The sequence below is a fragment of the Dermochelys coriacea genome, chromosome 10 (genome assembly GCF_009764565.3).
Source record: "Dermochelys coriacea isolate rDerCor1 chromosome 10, rDerCor1.pri.v4, whole genome shotgun sequence".
Lineage (NCBI taxonomy): Eukaryota > Metazoa > Chordata > Testudines > Dermochelyidae > Dermochelys > Dermochelys coriacea.
Window position 1 is genome coordinate 11,417,972 of NC_050077.1, and position 21,711 is coordinate 11,439,682.

Consider the following 21,711-nt stretch of genomic DNA (forward strand, 5'->3'; position numbering starts at 1 on the left):
GACTGTGTCAGATGAAAAGTTTGACACTTGCCTCACAAGCCGGTCTGAGGTTTGGGGGCAGGGCGGGTGTTGTGAAGTTTCACTCTGTGCCCAGGGTTAACAAATGATTGTTTCTTACTACTGGGATGTGTGTGTGTGAGAGACGTCGTAGCTAGAACCAAGCTAGGGGGTTGGTGGGACAGTGCAGCTCAGAAGCTCTAGAGAGCTTTTTAAACAGGGGGTTGTTAGTCAACGTGGTGTGGGCTCTGGGGTTATTGGTGAATCCAAGTGAGTGTTCCCAGAGAGCAGGAGCTTGCTGCCTGTCCTTGTTCATTAGGGTGAAGTACCAGGGGTTAGCAGCTCTGCAGCAAGGCCCCTACCAAAAAAGGTTGTAGGGCTGTGCCTGCCTGCCCATGGTACACAGACTGGCAGGAATGTGCATGGAGGTGGGGGAGGTGGGGAAACAGGGCCATGGTCCTTCCCAATAATTGGTGGGGACACAGAACTCCTCTGACCCCAGGGCCATGGCAGGCAGTGAGCAGAGCGCTTCCCAGCCCTGGGGCCACAGCAAGGGCCCAGAATATGCCCCCGCAAAAACAGTCAAATTTAAATTCCTGTGCACACCCCTGCGGCCTGGCCTAGTTTTGCAGTTCTTAGATGCAAGACTAGCGCTAGACTTTGCAAAGTATGGCATGCAGGATCCCATGCCACTGCTTCCTTACGTGTCCCAACTCCCCCTCCCCCCTCTTCCCCATGCCAGCTTCCCACAGACACTTTCTGAGAACAGGTTTCAGAGTAGCAGCCGTGTTAGTCTGTATTCGCAAAAAGAAAAGGAGTACTTGTGGCACCCTAGAGACTTTAGTCTCTAAGGTGCCACAAGTACTCCTTTTCTTTTTTCTGAGAACAGTCTTCCTTCCCCTTTCTGAGGCACTGTGATTGAGCCTCAGCTGTGCTCATGCTGCAGTATCCTATCCCCTGCAGTTTGGAGGAGCTACAGTTCAGTGAGTGTGGTCCTACTCCTTCACAGCCGAACCAAGTTCTCCATAGGCATGAGAGACCAGAGGGCTGAATGCTGAAACAGGACTGGCTGGACAACCAGTCCTTTCCCGTGGGGAAAAGGGACAAGCAAACCTGCCCCCTGAGCAATAATGGGAGTTTGGCTGCATAGGAATCTCCCTGTATTTTTTGCAGTCACTGCAGGTGCAGACTTTTGGAAGAGGGCTTCATTAGACAAGCATCTTCTTGAGAGTTGGACATGGGTCCAGGGTGGAGAGAATGTGACGCTGGCTCAGGTTAGCTACTGCAGCCTGTGGGGCATGTTCACGGAACAGCCTTGGTGGGAGTTTGTTGTTGGTCTATCGTGTCGGAGGGGTATGGGCTGCAAAACCTTCAGCCCTAGCCATCCTCAAGGACATTTAAGCAGGAAATATGCTCAGGGTTTAGCTGATTGCCATATTTGGGGTCGGGAAGGAATTTTCCTCTATGGGCAGATTGGAGAGGCCCTGGAGGTTTTTCGCCTTCCTCTGTAGCATGGGGCATGGTTGACTTGAGGGAGGCTTCTCTGCTCCTTGAAGTCTTTGAACCATGATTTAAGGACTTCAATAGCTCAGACATGGGTGAGGTTTTTCATAGGAGTGGGTGGGTGAGATTCTGTGGCCTGCGCTGTGCAGGAGGTCGGACTAGATGATCAGAATGGTCCCTTCTGACCTTAGTATCTATGAATCTATGAAATGGTTTGCAGTATGTCTTTGTAAGGGAGTGATGCCAAATACCCAGGATGCAGTTCAAATTAGAGACAATAACCATGTGCCAGTGATCAGCAAATAAGCTGCTTTATTGAAAGCAAAGAATGATGGCTACCACAGGATTTCCATGGTAACTATCAGGTTTAATTCCCTGAGAACATGTGTCATTTTCATTTCCAATCTATTTCTTTTAAACACATACTAGTTATGAAAAGCAGAGAGTGACGTTCCAGATACTGGAACACATAAATTAAGGCAAAAGTGATCGTTACAAGACATTTCAATTTCATTTTCAAACAGATTCTCAGAAGGTTTTTTTGTTTTGTTTTTTCCGATCCACAGAAAATGTATAAAAAAATTTCAACCCCACATCATTCTCCATTAAAAAAAAAAACAAAACAGCACAGTAAAAAAAAATTACTGTCGCAATAAGATATTTACAGACGCACCCATTATGGGCCATTTTCACTCAGCCTCTCATTGGAAACATATAGTTCTGCCTCTGCCCACTTATCCATGCAGAGAACAACTAGCTCTCACCCCCTGGGCGAGGAAGGCTTAGGTCAATGTTAGTGCAGGAGCAGAGGATTTGCACAGCCATGAGCATCTGTCTGTTGGAGCAGGTTATGCAGTGAACTACAGTTGTCTCCCTTCAGCTGCTGATCCTCTACCGACCAGAGGGGGCACTGTTGAGCAGAGCAATGCGCTCCTTTTCCAAGATGCTGAGAATAGAGCTTCCACAGCATTTAAGCCCAGATCCTCACAGGGATTCAGGCTTCTGACTCCCACTGCGTCCAGCGGGCCAGCAACCATGATCCAGCATCTATCTTGAGTTCCAACAGGCCCCTAGCTGCTGGGCCAGCCCAGAAATGGTGCTTGGGAGAAAGGGGTGTTTCTTGAGCTCAGTGGTGAATGGGACCAATAGCTGTGGCAAAGACGCGTTCAGGGGCTAATGCTGATCTCACAATAGCGACGGGACTAACTCCATTGTAGCCAGTGGAATTGCACCAATGGGAGACCTGCATTGGACCCTTAGCTGCAATCCTCCCAATGCTCTTTATTCACCCTCTGCCTCAGCATCTAATGCCCTGGACAGACCCAGCCTAAATGTTTTCGCTCCACTGAACCTGAATTATTTATTGGTATAGACAGTGCATTCTACATACGTTAATAATTGGCCCTGATAGACACTAGTGTTAGTGACAAAACATGTGTAGCACTTTTTCCCCCTCCACGAAGATGCTCCAAAGGCAAGGGTAAATGGGCAGAGACTTTGCACTGAAGGGAGACGTTATGTCTCCATATAAATAAAGCATAAACATGGACACAGCATGTATGCATCTCTTTGCAACCCCCCCCCCCTTTATAAATGTCTTTAAATTATCCTATATAAATACTGCATAGCTTTATAGTACTGAAAATATTTCAGCGAGGCATAGGGAACTCCAGTGAACAGAGTTAACAATGATTCTCGGCTTCCACCACCAACCCCTCTCCTTGCTCCTCTCCCCCCAAGCCTGTCTCCCTTCAGTGCTACTATGAGCTGGGATTCTGAGAGTCCAGCTCTAAACATGACAAAGTACAAAATTTCTCCAGGGCACTTCCTGGACTCAGCTCCAATGTGTCCAGAGAACTGCCCCTGGAGCCAGCAAACTTCCCCTGCTCCCCCCAAAATACAGCCAGCATTGAAGAGAGGCAAGAAGGGGGGCAGAGGGGTGGAATTAACCCCCCCCCTGCCACAACCATTATCAATGAACCTTCATCTGAAACAGTATCCGGAGCCGAAGGATGAAGGGTTGGGGGAGGCAAGTGAATGGGGTGGGGAGGTAGTGGAATAAAGCAGGTTGGGTTTATGGGAAGCGGGACGAGATGGGAGTGAGGGTTGGGCAGAATGGGATAGAGAGAACATTTAAAAGTAAAATTCCAGCGGAAAAAGAAAGCCATGGCAGTAAAGAGCTGGCCCAGGGCACACACTTACTCCACATACATTCTATGAGAATTGCAAACACTGCAAAGCAACATGTAGAGCCACGCAGGCTGGTGTTCAGGACACTTACCCTTCACAAGCCAGTCCGGCCCCTGGGCCACACGTGTAAGTGCTCAGGGCCTAGCCTTTCCCACCTACCCCCAGCCTGTCAGAGGAGGAGGCAGACAGCACCACAAAAATCTGCTCTCTCCGGCTGCAGGGGAGATGAGGGGCCGCACAGCAGCCTATAAACCACACACACTGTGCATTATCACAGCAATAATAACCATTCACCTCGCAGCAGGGAAATCACATGCACACATACGGGTCCCACAAGCCCTTCGGATACCAGGGAAACTTGGGACGAGGTTAACGGGGACATGCGTCTCCTAGTACACCACATTCAGGGGGCACCATGGCGTGTCTGGGTACAGCAAGCAGTGAATGGAGCGGAACCTGCAAGAGAGGGAAACACCGTCGATCAGCACCCGAGCCAAGACCTGCTCACAACACTTACACCTCTTTCCAGTTGCTGCATGCAGCAGCCATGCAAAGGCTCAGTCTTTGAGGGTCCGTCTACACTGCAGCTCAGAAGTGAGACTGCAGCAGGTGTAGACAAACCCGAACTAGAGCAAAGCTAGCTTGAGTAATAATTGCAGTGAAGCTTCAGCAGCATGGGTGGTGGCCATGTGAGTATGGACCCAGGATCCTACGCAGGCAGGTTACACCTAGCTCAGGTACATCTACAAGTGCTGTAATTCCACCTCCTGATTGCCTGAGGGTCATTTCAACTGCTCTTTGCCTGGCTTTAAAGCCCAGGCTTCCTCGCTGTACAGGGGTAAAAGGAGGAACACGTCTGGTTGCACACGAATGTGGGGGGGTGAGGAAGCCGCAGCTCACCTGGATGGATCCTCATCCGTGGAGAAAGCTCCCTTCATGTGGATGGAATTCCTCTTGTTTTCAAACATGCCATAGCTCAATGTCACCTGAAGAGCACAAAGGTGAAGGTGTTGCTCAGGCAAGACGCTGCTCTTAACAGAGGGGCAGTATGCTCCAGTGATTAGGGCACTAGCTGGGACATTGGAGACTTGGGTTCCAGATCATGCTCTGCCACAGACTTCCTGTGTGACCTCGGGCAAGTCACTGAGTCTCTCTGTGCCCTATCTGTACAATAGGGGCAACAGCCTTTCCCTGCCTCACAGGCATGGTAGGAGGGCAAATACATGAAAGATTGCAAGGCACTCAGACACTGGGATGAGGTACAGTAGCTCGGTTGCTTGCTCATCTACAGCACTAGATTAAACCCCCAAAAGAGACCTCTATCAGAGATAACGCCAAGGGGTATGGAGCTTCCTTCCTGCTGAGGTGGTGTCATTTTGGGTTCAATCCCAGGTTCTCAAGAGTAATTTCCTAAGTTCCTGGCCTTCCTGGCCCATCGTGCACTGGGGTAAGAGGCCTGCTGCTCATTGCACACAGCTATCCTGGTTCTGTGCTCATGGAGGAACAGAAATAACCCCGCTCCCCTGTTCTACCTGTGATCATTGCCAGGGCTCTAAAATTTGCACACAAGAAATATGTGGCCTTTCCCTGGCCTTTGTACTAACTCTAAGTGCTTCTTGGATGTGGCCAGGTTTACCTGTTTGTGAATCTCTGTCTTGGGCACCTGATGGAGGTTCTCCAGGTGGGAGTGGAAGAGATTACTCCGGATAAGCTTCACTCCTAGCACGGACTCTATGATGTACCCGATGGTGCAGTCATCTGGCAGGCGGATCTTCTCTGCAGTGCTCATGAAATGACCCCCACTGTAGGAGACAGAAGGGAGCATGTGCGTGAGTTCACCATGCACCGAGTTAACTTTCCTCCACGCTGCACCAATGGGTCCCAACCCTGAGCTGGAGACCTGCCCTACCTCCTGATGGGGTGAGGGTGGGAGGAATTCAGCCTCTGCCCTATCAAATGACCTCAACCCTGGCTTACAGAGACAAATGTCTTTAGGACTAGAGCAATTTAGTCTCCCTCCTAGTTTCTTTGTGGGTCTCTTCAAACACGGCTATGAGGCCAGTGTAGGTGGAGCCTCAGTCCACTAGATATTGAGATGGAATCAAAGTCCACAAAGAATTGGACTTCAGGATGCAGTTGAATTTCGAGTCACCAGTGATCTTTGATCTCCTGTGTCCTCCCCCATCCTGACCTGCACAGAGGTAATCCAGGACTTTCTAGAAGTCTTATGAAACATCAGTGCCAAGTGTTAATCCCCTTACCTCGCCCATGGGCTCATCTTCAGCGCCAGCCCACGACTAATACAGAAACCTGCTCCCCCAGTGGCAAACCAGAAATGAACAGGATGCTGCAAAAAAAATGGAAAGCAAAACAGTGAGGTTTAAGACCAGTTCTTTTCCCTGTCTCCTCATGAACTTCTTACTAATTTAGGCAATACAAAAAGAATTTTCCCAATTATTTCAACTGCTCCCCGGGTTGGTTAAGCTGACCCAAACCTCCATCCGCACACAGGATGCACAGCTAAGCCTGGTGCTGAGAAGTTGGGAGACTTGTGTCCCTGTTAAAGTCCATCTCCATTCTGAAACGATGACATTTTTCAACATATCACCAGCTCAGTGAAAGCTGGAAACCCCCCTCTTTGCGCTCAGTTGGCCGCTGGACTTTTGCCTCCTGTTAGCCCTAGTAAACCCACTGTCCTGCTCTCTTACCATCTTGTTCTCACTGATTCTCTCTGTGGCTTGAATGGGTCGGTCCAGACTAGGTTTGCCAATGTAGATGTCCTGTGTGTGGGGGTAGCCAGATAGCAACTTCACCAGAGTCCGGACATTCACATAGTTATCATCATCCACATGGCAAAACCACCTGGAGCAACAGAAGCAATCCAGTTAGTCCGGTAATACTCAGCACTCCCAGAGCTCCTTCCAGCAGAGCGCTTTACAATTGCAGGCAGCTATTATTCCCATTTGGCACAGGGGAAACGAGTTTGAGTGATTTAATCAAGGCCACGCAAGCGGAAGCCACTCCTAACCCCCTGCACCAGTCCCTAGCCCATACTGGGGCAAGACCTGTCCATGGAAACTGAAAGAATCAGGCAGCCACGTTGTAGCTGGTCACCAGAAAGCTCTGCAGTTTGAGTCCTTCCTCGCATTCCCAGCACTTTCACCTGGCCACACATGCGGTCTCACGTGTGTACAAACTGTCATGCATATAGACACACCCCACACGCACTCGCTCGCCCACTCTCTTTCTCTGGACATTAATTTCCTTCTTACTTTCTCCCAGACTCGATGAACTTGTCGTACTCCACGGCCATCTTGCAAGACAAAGCCTGGCGGCTGTGAGCGGCGGAACAGTTGGTGTTGATGACATTGGCTGTGGTGAGAAGAGGGTCGGGGAGAGAAGAGGGACAGTCAGTCCGGTGAGTCTCTCTCTCTCTCCAACAACACAGTCAATCTGCTTGAACGAATGAAACTGCTTGTCCACCACCCAAAGCTGCCCAGGAAGCAGAGGAGGCAGGGAACAGCGGGGGACATTGCCACCGGTTTGGTGATTTGAAGAGCCCTTGCTCTTTTGCACCCAACAGGGGCTGCCCGTAGCCCAGGGCTGCCCCCTCACTGAGTGCAAGGTTCACAGACAGCAGCAGGGGCAGCTACTTTCCTCGCACATAAAAGGAAGATGGGGCAGAACGAAGACAGGCCAGAAAGATGTCGACAATCCTGTTATCCTCTCTGTAGCTGGCCCACAAAGGCCAAGACCCTCCTAACCTATACTACGTCTAAGGCCAGGAAGCTCAGATCCTAATGAAAAGGATACAACCGTATTTCACAGGCCTAGTCTAAGACACTGCAGTGTTCTGTACTGGGACTGAATATCCCTTATAAAAAGCTTGGCACGGCCCCTATCTAAAGTATACAGCAGAGAGCATCCTAGGGGGCAAAGCCTGGAGCTCTCAGGGAATTGTTGCCAAGGCTGTGTGAGATAAAGTGGGCTTAAGAGTTCCTACAAAGGGATGTTGCCAAGTCATGAGAAGGAGAAGAAGAAGGGATCGGCCCTATCTCAGCACTACCTGTGCTAAGCACACATTTGGCCACCCTATCCCTGCATTACAGGGCTGCACGCTCAGTCTCTGGAAGGGGGGCGGGTGGAGCCTGTGAACTGGATCCTCTAGCCCCTCTGCTGGGGTCTGTTAGCCAGAATCCTGGCCTATTCATGCTGCATTTTCCCAGCACCAGCCACCTGTTATGTGCTGGGCCATCTCAAAGGGAACTGATTCAGGGCCTGAAAGGGAATCATTTACATCAGAAGAATAGGGAAGGCCTGCCCCAGACTCGAGGGGAGGGGCTGCTGAATAAACACTCACTGAGTAAGTCCCTTTCCCGCCCTCTGTTGAAAGCTACTTGGGTTCGTTAATCACAGCGCTGGGATGGGAAAAATCCCTAGAAAGGCACCTTGTTACTCTCCCCTGCCTCAGAAGGGAGACATGGGATCAAACCGCTGCAGGGCAGATGGCTGCACTGACTGCTTTACCAGGGGCAGGTGGGGGAAGGGACTTTGGCGCTTTGACCTCCATTATCTCTGACAGGGGAATATCAGCTGGGTATTTTCCCCAAAGGCAACCACAGTGACAAGCCGCCTCGTTCTCAGAGCAGCGTTCTCCGCACCCCGAGATCCTCAAGGGGGCGCCACCGCCGCATTCAATTTCTGCCCCAGCCTTGAAAGCCACCTCCTGAGTCCTTGCTTGGAGTAAGACCAGGCCAAAGGGCACAGTCAAGGTGGTGTGAGTTAGTAAAGGGGGCAGCCAATGATTTCAGTGGTGTCGCACTGACGTAACAGAGGGCCAGACAGCCACAAGTGCCCAGCACCCACCGGCTCCTTCTGTGATGCACGGGGCCAGCTTTTTCAGAACAGGTCAACGCCCAAACTGCTCAGCGGGCTTGAAAATCTGGTTACCTGTTTTGCACCTAAATGCTGTTTCAAAAAACTGGTGCCAGCTGTGGGCGCCTCTAAAAATTCCAGCCCAAGCGCAAAAGTTGGCCCTTTTTAACGATTTAAGAAAAGTTTTCTACCGTCTAAAGCTCCCCCCATCCCACCCCCCAGATGGTTTAGTCCCCTCGTTCCTGAAATCATGGAGCTGGAGGGAGGGAAGGAACCTGGGAGGCTGAACTACTTCAGGCTTAGAGAAAAATGACGTGTGCATCTTGCACTTACTGCTGGATTCAAAGAGCCCACTGAGCTGCCTAAACTTCTACCAGGCTCATGCCAGCCAGAAAGGAGACCAGAATGGGATTGGTTGACTCACCTGTTTGTTTCTTCAGTTCCTCATCTTCCCCATCAGTGAAGATGAAGGTCTGAAAGAGATGATAACACGTCATTAGAATTGACATGACCAAGGGCATGCTGCTTTGTGCCTTTCCCCTGGGGGAACATACTTCTGCTACATTCCAATTTCCAAAGATTTCCAAGCAGCAGGTGCTGCTGGAGGAAAAGGGCTTGCTATTGACCATGGCTATTGCCCGACCGTCCTAATTTTGGGGTAGGAAAGGGCAGAAAGTGACTTCAGCACTATCAAGGCCTGCTGGAAGGGGGTGTTGGTCAAACTTTTTGTAATGGTTCTGTCTCAGCTGCACTAGAGGCTAAACCATTCAATACCAATCAGGGGGTTAGGGGGATTGGGTGCTTGTCAATCATTTCTTCTTAAGGCCCAAACCTTAACCCTAGATCCGAACACCTCTGAACTTGGAGGCAATTGGGAGGCCAGCTCTGAGCTCTGTGGCTCCGGCCCGACTCGGCTTCTCTTTAAGGAAGTGATTGGGTTACAAATCTCAGCCTAATGAACATATTGATTACAGGCCATCATAAAGCTAGGATAACATTCAACACACTCATTGGAAGAGGGAGGGCACCAGGGCTCCGAGCTGAGATCGCTGGACTGAAAGACATTTTGGAAAACAGTAGGATTTGAAGGATCTCACTGGAACACACACCGCAAACTCCTCCCTGACAAGAGGGAAAGGTACCGAAGGTTTCACCCTGAAAGCAGGTGTTTCCCCTTAAAGTAGCTGGGTGAGATGTACACCTGCATTGTGCAATCCTCTGCAGGGAGCCAAGTGTCTTCATTTTAATCCCCATCTCTGCCCACCCCCCCCATAAAAAAATTAACAGCACAGAAGGCCTGACAGGGAAGCAAAGGGTTAAAGCTTCCCTTCCCAGAGTGGAGAGAAAATGGAAACAGTGTCTGTACCGCACGTTTCCCAGCCTCCTCTGCAGTGGAGTTGCACCCCCCCCGCCCCCGTTTGAGCTGCGGTTACAGTTACTTGGGTTTCACTGTGTGTGTCTGCCCAGATCTCTGGAACGTCATTTCACTGCCAGGGCCCAAGTGTGTAACAATATGGGCCTTTAACACAAAGCCACAAGGCAAGGGGCACAACCTACGAACACAGTGGAGGCAGCCGCTTGCAATGCGGTGGCCTTCGTTTCTTTAACTGTGTTGAGTTTTCCATGATCTTGCTGTTAAGCTGCCGCATATGCTGTGAATGAGCACCAGTACCAGGCAGTGGGATTGCACCAGCTATCTGTGGTGTGGAGAGGAATGTGGGGCTGAATGGAGGGACCTACAGCCACATATAATGAGATGCAGCTGAGCTGTGGCTTCGCTCAGAGAGACAGCAGGCTAAGGAGCCACTTATGCTCCCATTGAAGCCAGTGGGGTTCTGTCACTGCCTTCAGTGCTGGCTCAGGCCCTGAGGTTCATGCGTGGAACTTTGTCTTTGCTTGCCCTGCTCAGCCCACCTGGCTCTGCTAAACACTGTGTGACCAGCCTTTGCCTGGCTATAAGCAGGTGTGTTTGCACTGCTTGCCCATGGTGTGCGGAGGCGGCCTCCTGGCTTCATCCCACACCTGTGTCAACAGCATGCGCCCAATTGGCTCTGTCCCGGCACCCTGAGCTAGCACACCCCCCCCTTCTGTGGCCTCCATGCCCGTCTCATAGCCTTTGTTTATTGAGCAGGAGGTCAGATGGCAGCAGCTGCTTAGCTCTGGCACGAGCCCGGCTTCACCCAGCTTGCTGGGGCCGGGATGTCAGCCTTGATCAATGCAGCTCCCTGCACCTGTCTGTGTGCTCGTGTGTGCACAGTGGGGCGCACCTCCACCCCCTGCACTCAGCCAGCTTCCTAGGTAACTGAATAGCCTTCAACTGCTGACTGCACACACACACCCTCCCCCAATTACCTGAGCCACCTGCCTGGCCGCACTCCCTTATGTACACAGCTAATTCTCAGCATATGTTGGCTGGCTCCAGGGAAACATCCTACTGATTTACCCTGGACTTTTGGGGGAGAAATGTGGGGAAAGGCAATGGAGGGGGAGGGAAGGGTGAGAAAGCAATCTCAATCAATCAGCATGTAGCAAACAAAGCCAGAGAGAGAGAGAAGAAACCACAACCAGCTGCCAAGCGCTATAAAAACCAGACACGCACAAAAGCGCAAAGGAAAAAAGACAAAGAGAAATTGGAGTGGGGGAGGACAGAGGCCTGGGAATGATGAATTACAAGTGAACTGGAAATTCGTTGCCACCCATCAGTCAGTCCAGCCCCGCAGTGGGCTTTTTTTGTTCTAGAGTGGGTGACAATAGCTTGAATGAGTCTGCCTGACTTTACTCAGTCCAGGAGAGTTAAGCAGTAATGTGTTTGCTCCCCCATTAGCATACAGCTGGGCTGGTTAACTCGGGGGAGAGGGAGGGAAGCCAAGTTTGTTTGCTCAGGTCCCCGGGGTAGGGAAGTGGCTGGGAAGAGCAGACAGTGCAGAGCTCCTGAATGGAAGGGGTGGCTGGGCCCTAGGTCCATTGTGGGGGAGGTTACAAGTGGCCTTTTTGGTATAAGAGAATAGAGCTGATCTGAGGCATGAAAGCCAAAGTATCCACAAGAGCGTGTAGCCATTGCACAATTGCATATGTGCCAATGCTTCCAGGAAAGGCACAAGACGGCTTGGACAGACAGCATCTGAGATAGGGTGGGGGGGCCCAAGAGTGCACATGCGCTCTGCTCCTTCACTGAGAAAGGGGACCCTGCATGAGGGGCATCAAGTCAATTGCTGCGGGGGAACCTCAAACAAAGGGCTGGATGGCATTATGACACATAAGACTTTGTTACGCAAAGCAAAATAAGGAGGCTTGACTCTCAGGTTCAAGGCGTTAGCTGCCTAGTTACAAGGGCCACGGAGAAATGTCTAACAGGCATGGGGCAGTAAGTTGAAGGGAGTGTTATGGAGGGCAGGGTATAGGCATCACCTAGCTGTCAGTGTCAGGACTATGCTAGGTTCGGGGCTGGGGAACGGGACAGTATGACTTGATCTTCCCCGTGCCACAAAGGAGACTGTCCCCTTCTGGAGTATCAAGGGTCCACAGGGATGTTCCTCCTCTCCCCAGCCCCAAGGCTCTATTTTACTCTGGGCTTTTTACAGTGTCTTTTAGCCAGTGCAGGGTCTGATATCCCCCAGCACCTGCCCGGCCCTTGGGCAGAGGGATGTCCACTGGCCTGGTCAGCACTATTTCCCTGCTTTACGCTGCCCACACTGGATGTGGAGGCACCAGCCAGTTACTTGGCCTTGGGGGGAGAGGGCAGGCAAGAGACAGAGACACAGACACACACACAAATGGGACTGGGGCCTTCTCCTGATTGAGGGAGTTTGGCAATGACTGCATTCTGAGATGAACTTGTTTGGTCTCAGTCATGGTGTCGGCCAATGGTGTGCACCCTCCCCCAGCACTTGCCTTCCCCTCCGCCCAGTATTCATTTAATCAATCTCTTTGGAATGTGTCAAAGGGAGACCAGAACCCTTTCAGGATGCCCACTGGGGATTTAATACAGAGGAAAGTGTTTGTGTGATTAGATCAGGAACGCTGTCTCCAGCAACTGTGTCTTCGCCTGCTCCAAAAATAACCCCTAAACTAATCCTCCAGCTCGGCCACTATAAATAGACCAAAGTGGATGTTTGTTTATTATTAGCCAGCATTGAAAGTTTTTGTTCTGATGATGCTGCCCCTCCCACACACAGGAGACAATGCAACTATCTCCCCGGGCTCTCCGAGAAGCACTCTGCCATTCCTCCTGGCAGGCAGGGAACTGCAGGAGCCCTTGGAAGGAAACTCCAGAAAGTCACAGCCTGACCACCTGTCTCCCTGCTGCCTGGGCAGGAAGGATAGAGCCTGCACGCAGCCCTACGTGATACCTCAGAGGGACTCTCTCGCCTTTGTAGGTTCACTGCCTCCCACCCTCTTCCTGCACCTCCGTTCTCCGCAAAGCGGGAACCCAGCCAGAAGGTTCAATTAAAACCAAAACAGGGACAGCCTCACTCTTTTTTAATTAGCTTGTCTACATTTCTTGTTGACGAGATCTCCCATTCCTGTGACCTCCCTCCCCCTGGGCAGGTTTCCAGGATCCACTGTAGGGCATAGGGCTCTATATGCAGGTCACCTGGGAGGAAAGATGTCTGGGGAGAATGGGAGAGGAAAAGGGGAAAAGAAAGAGGGATGGGAGAAGGAGGAGGGTGTTCACTGCCAGGATTACAACAAAGCCATCCTCCTTGGGCCTGGAGAGTCTTCTCTTTAAGGCAGTTTAGTCTCAGATCTGCTATGTAGTTAGATATTCAATGTATGCAGCGCACCCTCCTTAACACACTCCCTTCGATTTAGATCCTCTGCTCCTTGTGGCTGCTGGGCTCTTCATTGGAATAGAGGAGCCTGGGCATAGGTAGAACCATGGCCACTATACTCAACTGCTCGCTTAGATTGAAAGCTTTTCTATTCTCTCGCTGCATGTCCCAGATGCTCTGTTCACCCTCACAGGAACGGAGCCAGGGCATACGCACAGCTGAAGCTCTCTAGCTAAACCACAGCCACAGAACCTTGCACATTCCCCCTGACAATTTGAGACCCAACATGTATTTCAAAGCTGCCAGGAGAGGGATGCAATGAAAAGCCAGGACAGTGCCTCCCAACGTGGTCTTCATTCATTGGGCAGTCTCAGTTAATACTTGAAGAGCCTTCGTGGAGATCCCAGAAAATACACAGCAGTGGTGTATTGTGTAAAAGCCACAGTGGCCCAGCCAGAGGGAGCTCACTACAGCTGCAAAGAAATCTTTGGTGATAGGTGGGGAGACTGTTGATTTTCTGTGCAAGCCCATAAGGTGCGAGGGTTAGTAGATGTGCTGTTTGGCCTGTGCATGTGCACACAGTGCATCTATCAGCTCTGAGCCGGATTTCCCTCTCCCCCCAGTGTAACTCCCCTGACTTCAGTGCAGGCTGCACCTGAGCAAAGTTACTCCAGATTGACAGTGGTATAAATGGGAGGTCAATCAGGCCTCAGCTCAATCGTGAGTTGCACCTTCCTAGATCTGGGATTCAGTTACATACAGTTATGGAGGACCAAAGCACAAGCCAGCCTGCTACTAGCAGGCAGAGATACTCTGGGCTCTGTGAATGCTCTCCCTTCCCCTCTCATTCAGGGGCTCTCTGGGCTGCTTCTGCTTTAGGAGTGCAAGGAGTTACGTCCCACACTTAAGTCCCCTTAAATTGGTGAAAGAAAGGGCTTTGTCTCTGCTTGCTCAGTGGCTGCATTGTCTGGCCAGGGACCCTGACTCGGGACACACAGGAAGACCCATTGTTCTAAAAGCTGCAATTTAAAGAAACACAGGATGCCAAATCCTTCTCCAACAATAGCAGCCACCAAAGAATAAGGCTGGGACAATGCACTTTACCCTGCCAGGTTCCTTAAACTGCTGCATAACGGGGCTCGGAGAAAGAGACCAGGCCACTGGCATGCGGCGCGCCGCGCCCCTCTCCCCCCCCCCCCCCGTACCACAGGGATTTGCTAGAGGAACTCCACTCCCAGCACAGGGTGCTCTCCTATCCTTCTGCTGCTTCACAGCATGTCCTGCCCAGCCTGGCCAAGCTCCCTGCATGGGGGGGAAGGAGAAACACTGCCGGTCCAGTCACATGGGGGCGGGGGGAAAAGGGTTTTCCTTCATTTCTCTTTTCTTAGTGACTCACTTCCACTTATTTGCACTGAAACCCTAGCTCAGCCCGCAGTTGCTCTCAGCTCCCTGGCTTATCTTACTTGGTGACTAACAGTGTGGATGGCAGGATCCAGCCATAAGGCTCCTATTCCACCCACCTAGCAACCAAGAAAAATTGGTCCTGACCCTCTCTTCTCTTGTCCTTGGTCCAAGAGTGAGTCAATTTTGTTGCATCTTAAAATGGACCAGAAATACCTTCAGGGATGATGCACTCTCAGGAGACAAACGGCTGTGTCTTACTGCTGACCCTCTCCTCACCCACTCCTGCACCAATTGCATCAAAAACAGGAACCAACATGAGGCATTTTGCACAAAGGATCTCATGACCATCCATTGCATAAATCGCATCCTTCCCTTTCTCGATACTGGTGTCATTTCCCCACCATCATGCGTGATGCTTGGCCTGATCTTGCAAGGTGCTGAGCACCTTCAGCTTCCATTGAACCCAAGGAGAGCTCAGGTGCTTACAGCTTCTGGGGCCCAGGCTGAGATTATACAGTCCTTGGAGGCTCGCCAGCCAGTGTTGTGTCTAAAGCACCATGTTCTCCTACAAGAAAGGATGCAATGACTTTAACCTGGAGGACAGTGTCTAAAAGTAGATAGACCTCGCTGGCTGCAGGATGTTTTGTGGGGAGGCACCTGTGTGCCTGGGCCCATCTGTCAGATTGTAACCCTGGACGGTTCCAGTTCATTGCTGTATCCTCCAGCTGGAAAAGTCACTACTCAGGGGAGGAAGGAGGAGAGAATTAGCAGCTGGAACAGGTTCCTGCCTGGCTTTTGTCCCCTGCAGCACGTTTACTGCAAACAAACACAGCTCAAGCCCTGATGGGCCAAACAGCAGGTACAAAACTAAACCTAAAAAAGGCAGTTGGGGAGAAAGTCACCAGCTCATTTCAATGATTAGTTTGATGGTCCTGGCCCCTTTCTTGCCTACCTATCTGAGCTGTGGCTTTCCCCTGCTGCAGGGGCTGTGGCTGGCACAGAGACCCCTAATCTCAGAACCTGATCGTTTTAACCGACAGAAGCCTGAGGTTACAAGGCATTCACAAACGGGAGTGGAGCTCGCTCTCACCCCTTTGCTTTTCAGTAACAGGAAGAGTCCGCCTCTCTGTAATTTCAAATGCTATTATTTTTAATAATCCACCTTTGAACAATGAGCTCCTTGTGCAATTAGGGACCCACCCCTCTCCCCCCTCCTCACGCTCTGCACGTGTCTTTCACAGACTTATATTTCAAGTGCTTTTATTGAAGTCTGAGTAGAAATACCTCATTGCTTGGGGCATGCAATTAACAGCATTACATGCCCCCAGATCATTGGCGTCCAAGGATAACCCTGCCCTCCATTTAAAACAAACACCATCTCCCATATAATATCCCCCTGCCTGGGAGATCTGCTTTCATATGGGCCTGAGCCTGAGAAGGAAAGAGCATCTTCAGCTCCTGCAGACTTCAGCTGGCATTGCAGGGGGCTTAGCACCTCCCAGATTCAGGCCCCATATGTGTTTGTCTTTAACCTGCCCAGGTTTGAAGGGAGAGGAGCTGTCACTCCCCTCTGGTCGGGAGCTGCAGCGGAGCAGCCAGAACTGGCTTGGCAGAGCTCCAGATAGCCCAGTTCCACCTGCTGGGTTGGACAGAGCCCACACCTGTGTTTGGAGTGTAAACAGGACACAGAGCTATACTTGCTGTGTACACATGAATGCATAAGGCCCACTGGGAGCATGTCAGCACACCCCAGCAGGCCGTTACCCCCCGAGGACAGGGATTCTGGCCAAGGTGCTAGGAAAATTTGAGAACTGCCTGTGCTCTCTGGAAGGTAAACACATTCCTCTTGAGTAAACTAGCTGGAATGGGTATCAGCACCTGCAATTATCTGCCAGACTTCTGGATACCCTTGCAACTAAGTTAATCACGCAGCTCCTTCCATGCATCTCCTGGGAGCAAGCCCACCAAGCTGCTTGGAGAATGTTCACTCGGGGCCCTGTACCCTGGGACAAGGAGCGCGGATCTTGTGTGGTCCTGTCACTGCAACTCCTCAGCCTCAGCAGGAACTGGGGGTAGAGGGGGGGCTAGATGAACTTGCATTTATGATTTTTTCACAATGTTGGGGGGGGTTGTTTTTTTGTTTTTTAAAGTGCAAACACTCTCCAGACCACTCTGCAGCATGTGAGGTATTCAAGTGCTGAGTCAGCCACAGCTGCAAACACTCTTCAAAAGGTGCTGGCAGGGAGGAACAACCTCTCTCCAAAAAACAGCCTGTCTGGGCTAGCTCATTTGAAGCACAGGAGTTAGGTGCAGAATTTGGGGGCGGGGTGAAGCCAAGGCCTATCCACTCTGCTCAGATAAAAGGAGGAAGGGGGGGAGGGGAGGGTCCTACCACATGATATCATTGCAATATCTCGGATTAGACAGAACACAGGAAACTGAGGCGATTGTATGTTGAACAAAGAGTATCCAAGAAGACAACACAATAGCAATTCCCCCTTCCTATCATCTCTCCAAACTGGAACCACCTGGCAGATTTAACCCCTTCTCCTCAATGCCCTATTTTACTTAACTCTTTAGCCGTTCATTTAAAAACAAACATGGCCCTAAGTGTAACTATGAAGCGGAAGGTTCAGATTTTGATTCAGAAGGGGAAAGGGTGGGGACAGACTGGGAGGGTTGTTCTCTGCTTTGGAAGAACTAGATGCGTTTATTAGCCAAAGGGGAGTCTGGGCTAAGAATTTCCACTCCTGCCCTGCAGCCAGGGTGCAGAGTAGCATGAACCCTGAGAGGCTGTTGGCAAAACAAAAGAGCTGGTCTGGGACCCAGAGAAGGGAGGCCTGACTCAGACTGAGAGCCACGCTTTTAGCAGAGGCAACTCCTCAGCCGAAAACCCCCTTTACTAATCCAGAGCATTGTTCGTATGAAGCACTGAGCTTCAGCCAGCTCTCACACAAGGAGAAGCTTCCAGCAAAAGCTCAGCACTTACCAGAGGGCAGGAGCTCACCACTATATCACCCACACCTCTAGGGGGACACATGAGAGGAGGACCCCCCACACGCTACACTCTAAGGTGCACAGAGTTTCTCTTTTGCTTACGGTCTAGCGGTTGGGGAAGCCACGGTGCCCCCAAGTTGCTGTTACGGGGCTTCTTGGTAGGAGACTGTCTCGGAGAGGAAACTGTGCAGGCAAGAGACAGATTCACTTCCCCGCAGTCTCTCTGGAAAGGGCAACAAAAGCTGTCAGGCCCATTGAGATGAAGGGTCAGTTTCCTGGTTATAGCAGCCAGGCCAGTGCGGAAAGACTGGGACACATTCCCGCCAGCTTGCTGTCCTTCCTCCTGCAGGAGTTTTCAGTAACTTCAACCCTCTCCAACGCTTGTCCCTCAAGTGCTGTACAAGAGCATCACTCAGCAGCTTGTCAGCTGGGCACCTCTCTGAGCTGCAGCCCCCCTGGCTTCCTGGCCCTCATCTCTAGGCAACCTGACCTGGACACTGCAAGCTCCAGCTCCCCGGTTCCCATGGAAAGCACCACACAAGAGCCTGTGAAGCCTTTTCTCTGCGCTTGGGAGAAAAGAGGCTTTGTTAGCTTGCCCAGGGGGACAGCGTGAGAGCTGAGACTCAGGACTCTGGGAATCCAAACGGACAAACGAAACAAAACAAAAACCCAGAAGAAAGCCAGAGTCTATGAGAAAAAGAGAACAACCATTCCCAGGATCATCTGTAGGTGCTCAGGGCATTTATGCAACTCCAGCCCCCACCCCCCCTTCTCAGAGGTTGCAGAACATAAAAGATCAGCTAAGAGTTTCCACTAACTAACCATGGCAGGGAGAAATGGCAGTGCCACCGCCAGGTCTCTGAGATCTCCCAAGTAAAGGATCAGGACCACTCCCAAAGAAGCCAGTGGCACTCAAGGTGACCTTACCGCTTGTCAGCAGCAATGTGTGACTGAAGTGTCCAATGGAAGTGATGTTGTAAGTCTGCTGCAGAGATCTTTTCCATATTATTCCTGAATGAGAAACATGAGTCCACCTCGCTGCACGGCAGGCCCAGAGAAAGCCCATAAGGAAATGGGTGAAGATGGAAGGGGATGAATTGAGGAGAGAAAATGGGAAAGTCTCATTCTGTTAAGAACAGGCATAATCTGTTTGGGAAGCTGTTTGATGATCAAAATAATCTCGAGTAAGGAGAGCAAATGGCAAAAGCAAGTTTCCTAAGGAAACAAGTGGATTTACTTTTTTTTTTTCTTCCTCTTAAGTCCTAGAATAATGGATAAGACACTGGTGGAGTGTGTGCCTCACACGAATACAGGGGGCTTTGAGGGAGGGGGAGAGGGAGAACAGATCAGGCTGGTGGTGAATTCTCTCAGCCAGTACGTACCGGTGGTGAAATTAGATGACTAACAATGGTCTCTTCTAATCTTAAACTCTATGAAATCTTACAGTATTTCTGGTTACCAAAATTCCCACCCAAACTGACTACTATTCCATGGCTTTCTCAGCCCCAGAACTTGGGGTCTGCTGGTCTCTCCCTCTGTCTGTGCATTTTGAGTACACCCACCACTGTAGTATCTGGGTACCAGAAATCTACCCAGCACCCTGCAAATGATGTTGTAATTCAGACTTGGCCTTGCACTGAAGTAGCTAAGTACACGCCTGGCTCTGAGAGGATACCACAAAGGGAAAGACATCTCCTTAGGCATCAGAGCCAAGGTGCAACAGTCTACAGATGCTGGCTCTGCTATTGCAACTTTGTGTGTTACTTTCCCTATCTGCAAAACTGGGACAATGTTAGTCACAGTGGTAAAGTGCTTTGCGATCTACAGGTGAAAGGGTGCCATAAGGCTTTATTACTACTGCTTAGGCTCTATATTGAGGTATGGACCAGATGGCGCCCTCTGAAACAGAAATGCTACTTCCCCTCCAGACATACTGCTAAAGGAGTTGCTGAGATATCCTGGGGCACAGGCTTTTAGTGTAGGTGACACTTCTCTGCAAATGCAGCTTAATTCCTTCTTTAAATTGTGAGCTGACAGTGTAGACATGGCTGCTCCCAGCAAAGAAAAGGGGCTTGATGTTTGCAGGGTCCCCCCCAGCAGTCTCTAAACAGCCCTGAGAACGCTCAGTCCCCTCCTCTTTTCTTTATGCTAGAGAGCTCTGGACTTCAGCCCGTTTTACATCTGACAAGTCCAGGCCAGCGACACAAATTGCATTTCATGCTCCTCATGCCCAGTCTCCTGGGGGTGGAGACAGCGAGAGGGGAGGAATAAACAGGCACCTGAGCACTGAAGACAGGGGTCTCGTTAAAGATCCCTGCTGCTGAGACCCCAGAGTGGCTACGCTTCAGAGGCACTTTAGCCAGAAGGCTCCGGCGTGCGTACGGCCCAGGCCCGCGGCAGGAACGCGTTTCAGAGCGGACTGTGCCCGTCAGCTGTGCAGGGACACGGATGCACCTAAATCCTCCAGCTGGGGGAAGCAGAGGACCCCTGCTGAAAAGAGGTGAAACTTCTGCTTCACGTTAACTCCCGGGCTGCGGAGGGGTGTGTGTGTGTGTGTGTGTGTGAGAGATCCTCCCAAAGCGCCCCTCCCAGGTTGATCAATAGAGATCAAGAGCAAAGGGGGGATCATTGCTGGAATGTGCCTCAATTTCCCTTCCCGGGGCCAAGGGCGGGAGGGTCTGGCTGGAGGCGCTTGGGCGTGCAGACACTAGCCAGATCGTTAGTGCTTCCCAGCGCGGCCTGGCACGGCTCCCTGCTGCTCCCGGGCGCGGGAGCTCACCTGCCGAAGGCTGCCGAGCAAGCCCCGGCTGCAGGCAGGCTGCAAGTCCCCGCGCCCCACTGGCCCCGTCCCCCGCTCACCAAGTCTCTGTTCCGGGAGATCCAGGTGTCCAGCAGCAGCTCCAGCCTGGCCTGGTGGAACTTCTTGGTGGTCTTCACCGCGATGAAGACATCTTGGGCCGTGATGTCCTCCAGGGCCGGCCTCGGGGTCCCCTCCCGGCGCGGGGCCAGGCTGCCGGCTTCCTGCGCCTCCCGCCGGCCCCGGCTCAGCTTGCTGAAGTAATCGGTGAAGCTCCTCACCTCTCGGGGGGCCGAGCCGGGCTCGCCCTGCGGCCGCTGCGGCGGGGCCGGGCTCGCCAAGCTCTGCAAAGCCCGCCGGCCCCCTTCTCCTCCCGGGCCCCCCACCTGCCGCGTCGGCTGATCCGCCATCAGGACCAAGAGGCAGGTGAACGTGCACCGACAGGAACAAGAGCAGCCGCCTTCCGCAGCTCTGCCAGCATCTTGCCCAACCACCCCCGCATCAGGCTCAAGGCTAGCGCCGGCTGCAACAGCTGGGCCGAAGCGACTCGGCCAAAGGCGCTCTGGAGATTCCCGATCCGCTGCTGGCAGGGGTCGCCGGTTGCTGCGCTCGCCGGGCCCGCTCTCCCCAGCGACCTGCAGTCCGCCCGCGCGGCGCGGGCCGCCGCGATTTAAAAAACTACTCGCCACGCCCCGGGCCGAACGCCTATGCCCCGGTGGGGGGCGGGGTCCCCCGGGCCGCGCCCGAACAGGGGGCGGGCTCCGAGGGGCCGGGCGAGGCGGGCCCCGCTGGGAGCGGGGGGGGGGGCGCCCCACCGCGCTGCCGGGGGGGGGGCGGACGCCGCGGTGCTCGCCCCAGCCCCTGCCACGCTCTCCATGACATCGGGCAGTGTTGAGAGGGCTGGTCCGTGACAGCCTCCCTTGAGGCAAAGCAGGAGCTGCGCTTAGGCGTTCACAGAGCAGCGCCGAGGTGCTGAGCTAGAGGGGAAGGTTCTTGCAAGAGCTTTTCCCCCCCTGGCAATGCCATTTTAAGGCAGAGTATTTCATGGGCATGGTCCAAAACCTCCAGTCCTATACACAGTGCTTGCACACACATGCCACCTAATACAAAAGAGTGTTATACACCCCCAAGAAGCGAGCGAAATAATAAGCGTAATAATAATAGTAGTAGTATCAA

The 21,711-nt window shown here is 52.0% G+C and overlaps 1 protein-coding gene across 2 annotated transcripts; it reads right to left on the bottom strand.

Annotated features, from left to right (window-relative positions):
• Positions 1 to 1,786: 1,786 nt before the first annotated feature.
• On the bottom strand, positions 1,787 to 21,187 carry LFNG (LFNG O-fucosylpeptide 3-beta-N-acetylglucosaminyltransferase). Of its 2 annotated transcripts, none has more exons than XM_038420066.2 (8): positions 20,598 to 21,187; positions 8,990 to 9,038; positions 6,963 to 7,062; positions 6,399 to 6,552; positions 5,952 to 6,037; positions 5,327 to 5,492; positions 4,591 to 4,676; positions 1,787 to 4,146 (listed from the first exon to the last, which is right to left on the bottom strand). In XM_038420066.2, exons 1-8 carry the CDS (start codon positions 20,943 to 20,945, stop codon positions 4,080 to 4,082), a joined length of 1,056 nt encoding a protein of 351 aa, XP_038275994.1. In that variant the 5' UTR covers positions 20,946 to 21,187; the 3' UTR covers positions 1,787 to 4,079. The 2 variants fall into 2 exon arrangements, with proteins under 2 accessions (XP_038275994.1, XP_043349896.1); XM_043493961.1 differs by lacking the exon at positions 20,598 to 21,187 and adding an exon at positions 14,955 to 15,623.
• Between the last annotated feature and the right edge of the window lie 524 nt (positions 21,188 to 21,711).

Excerpts from the sequence above, each read along its gene's own strand:
- LFNG (XM_038420066.2), bottom strand. The coding sequence starts at position 20,945 with ATGGCGGATCAGCCGACGCGGCAGGTGGGGGGCCCGGGAGGAGAAGGG. Across the intron at positions 9,039-20,597 it reads TCTCCCGGAACAGAGACTTG|ACCTTCATCTTCACTGATGG; the intron begins GTGAGCGGGGGA and ends CATCTCTTTCAG. Across the intron at positions 4,147-4,590 it reads ACGGATGAGGATCCATCCAG|GTTCCGCTCCATTCACTGCT; the intron begins GTGAGCTGCGGC and ends CCTCTCTTGCAG.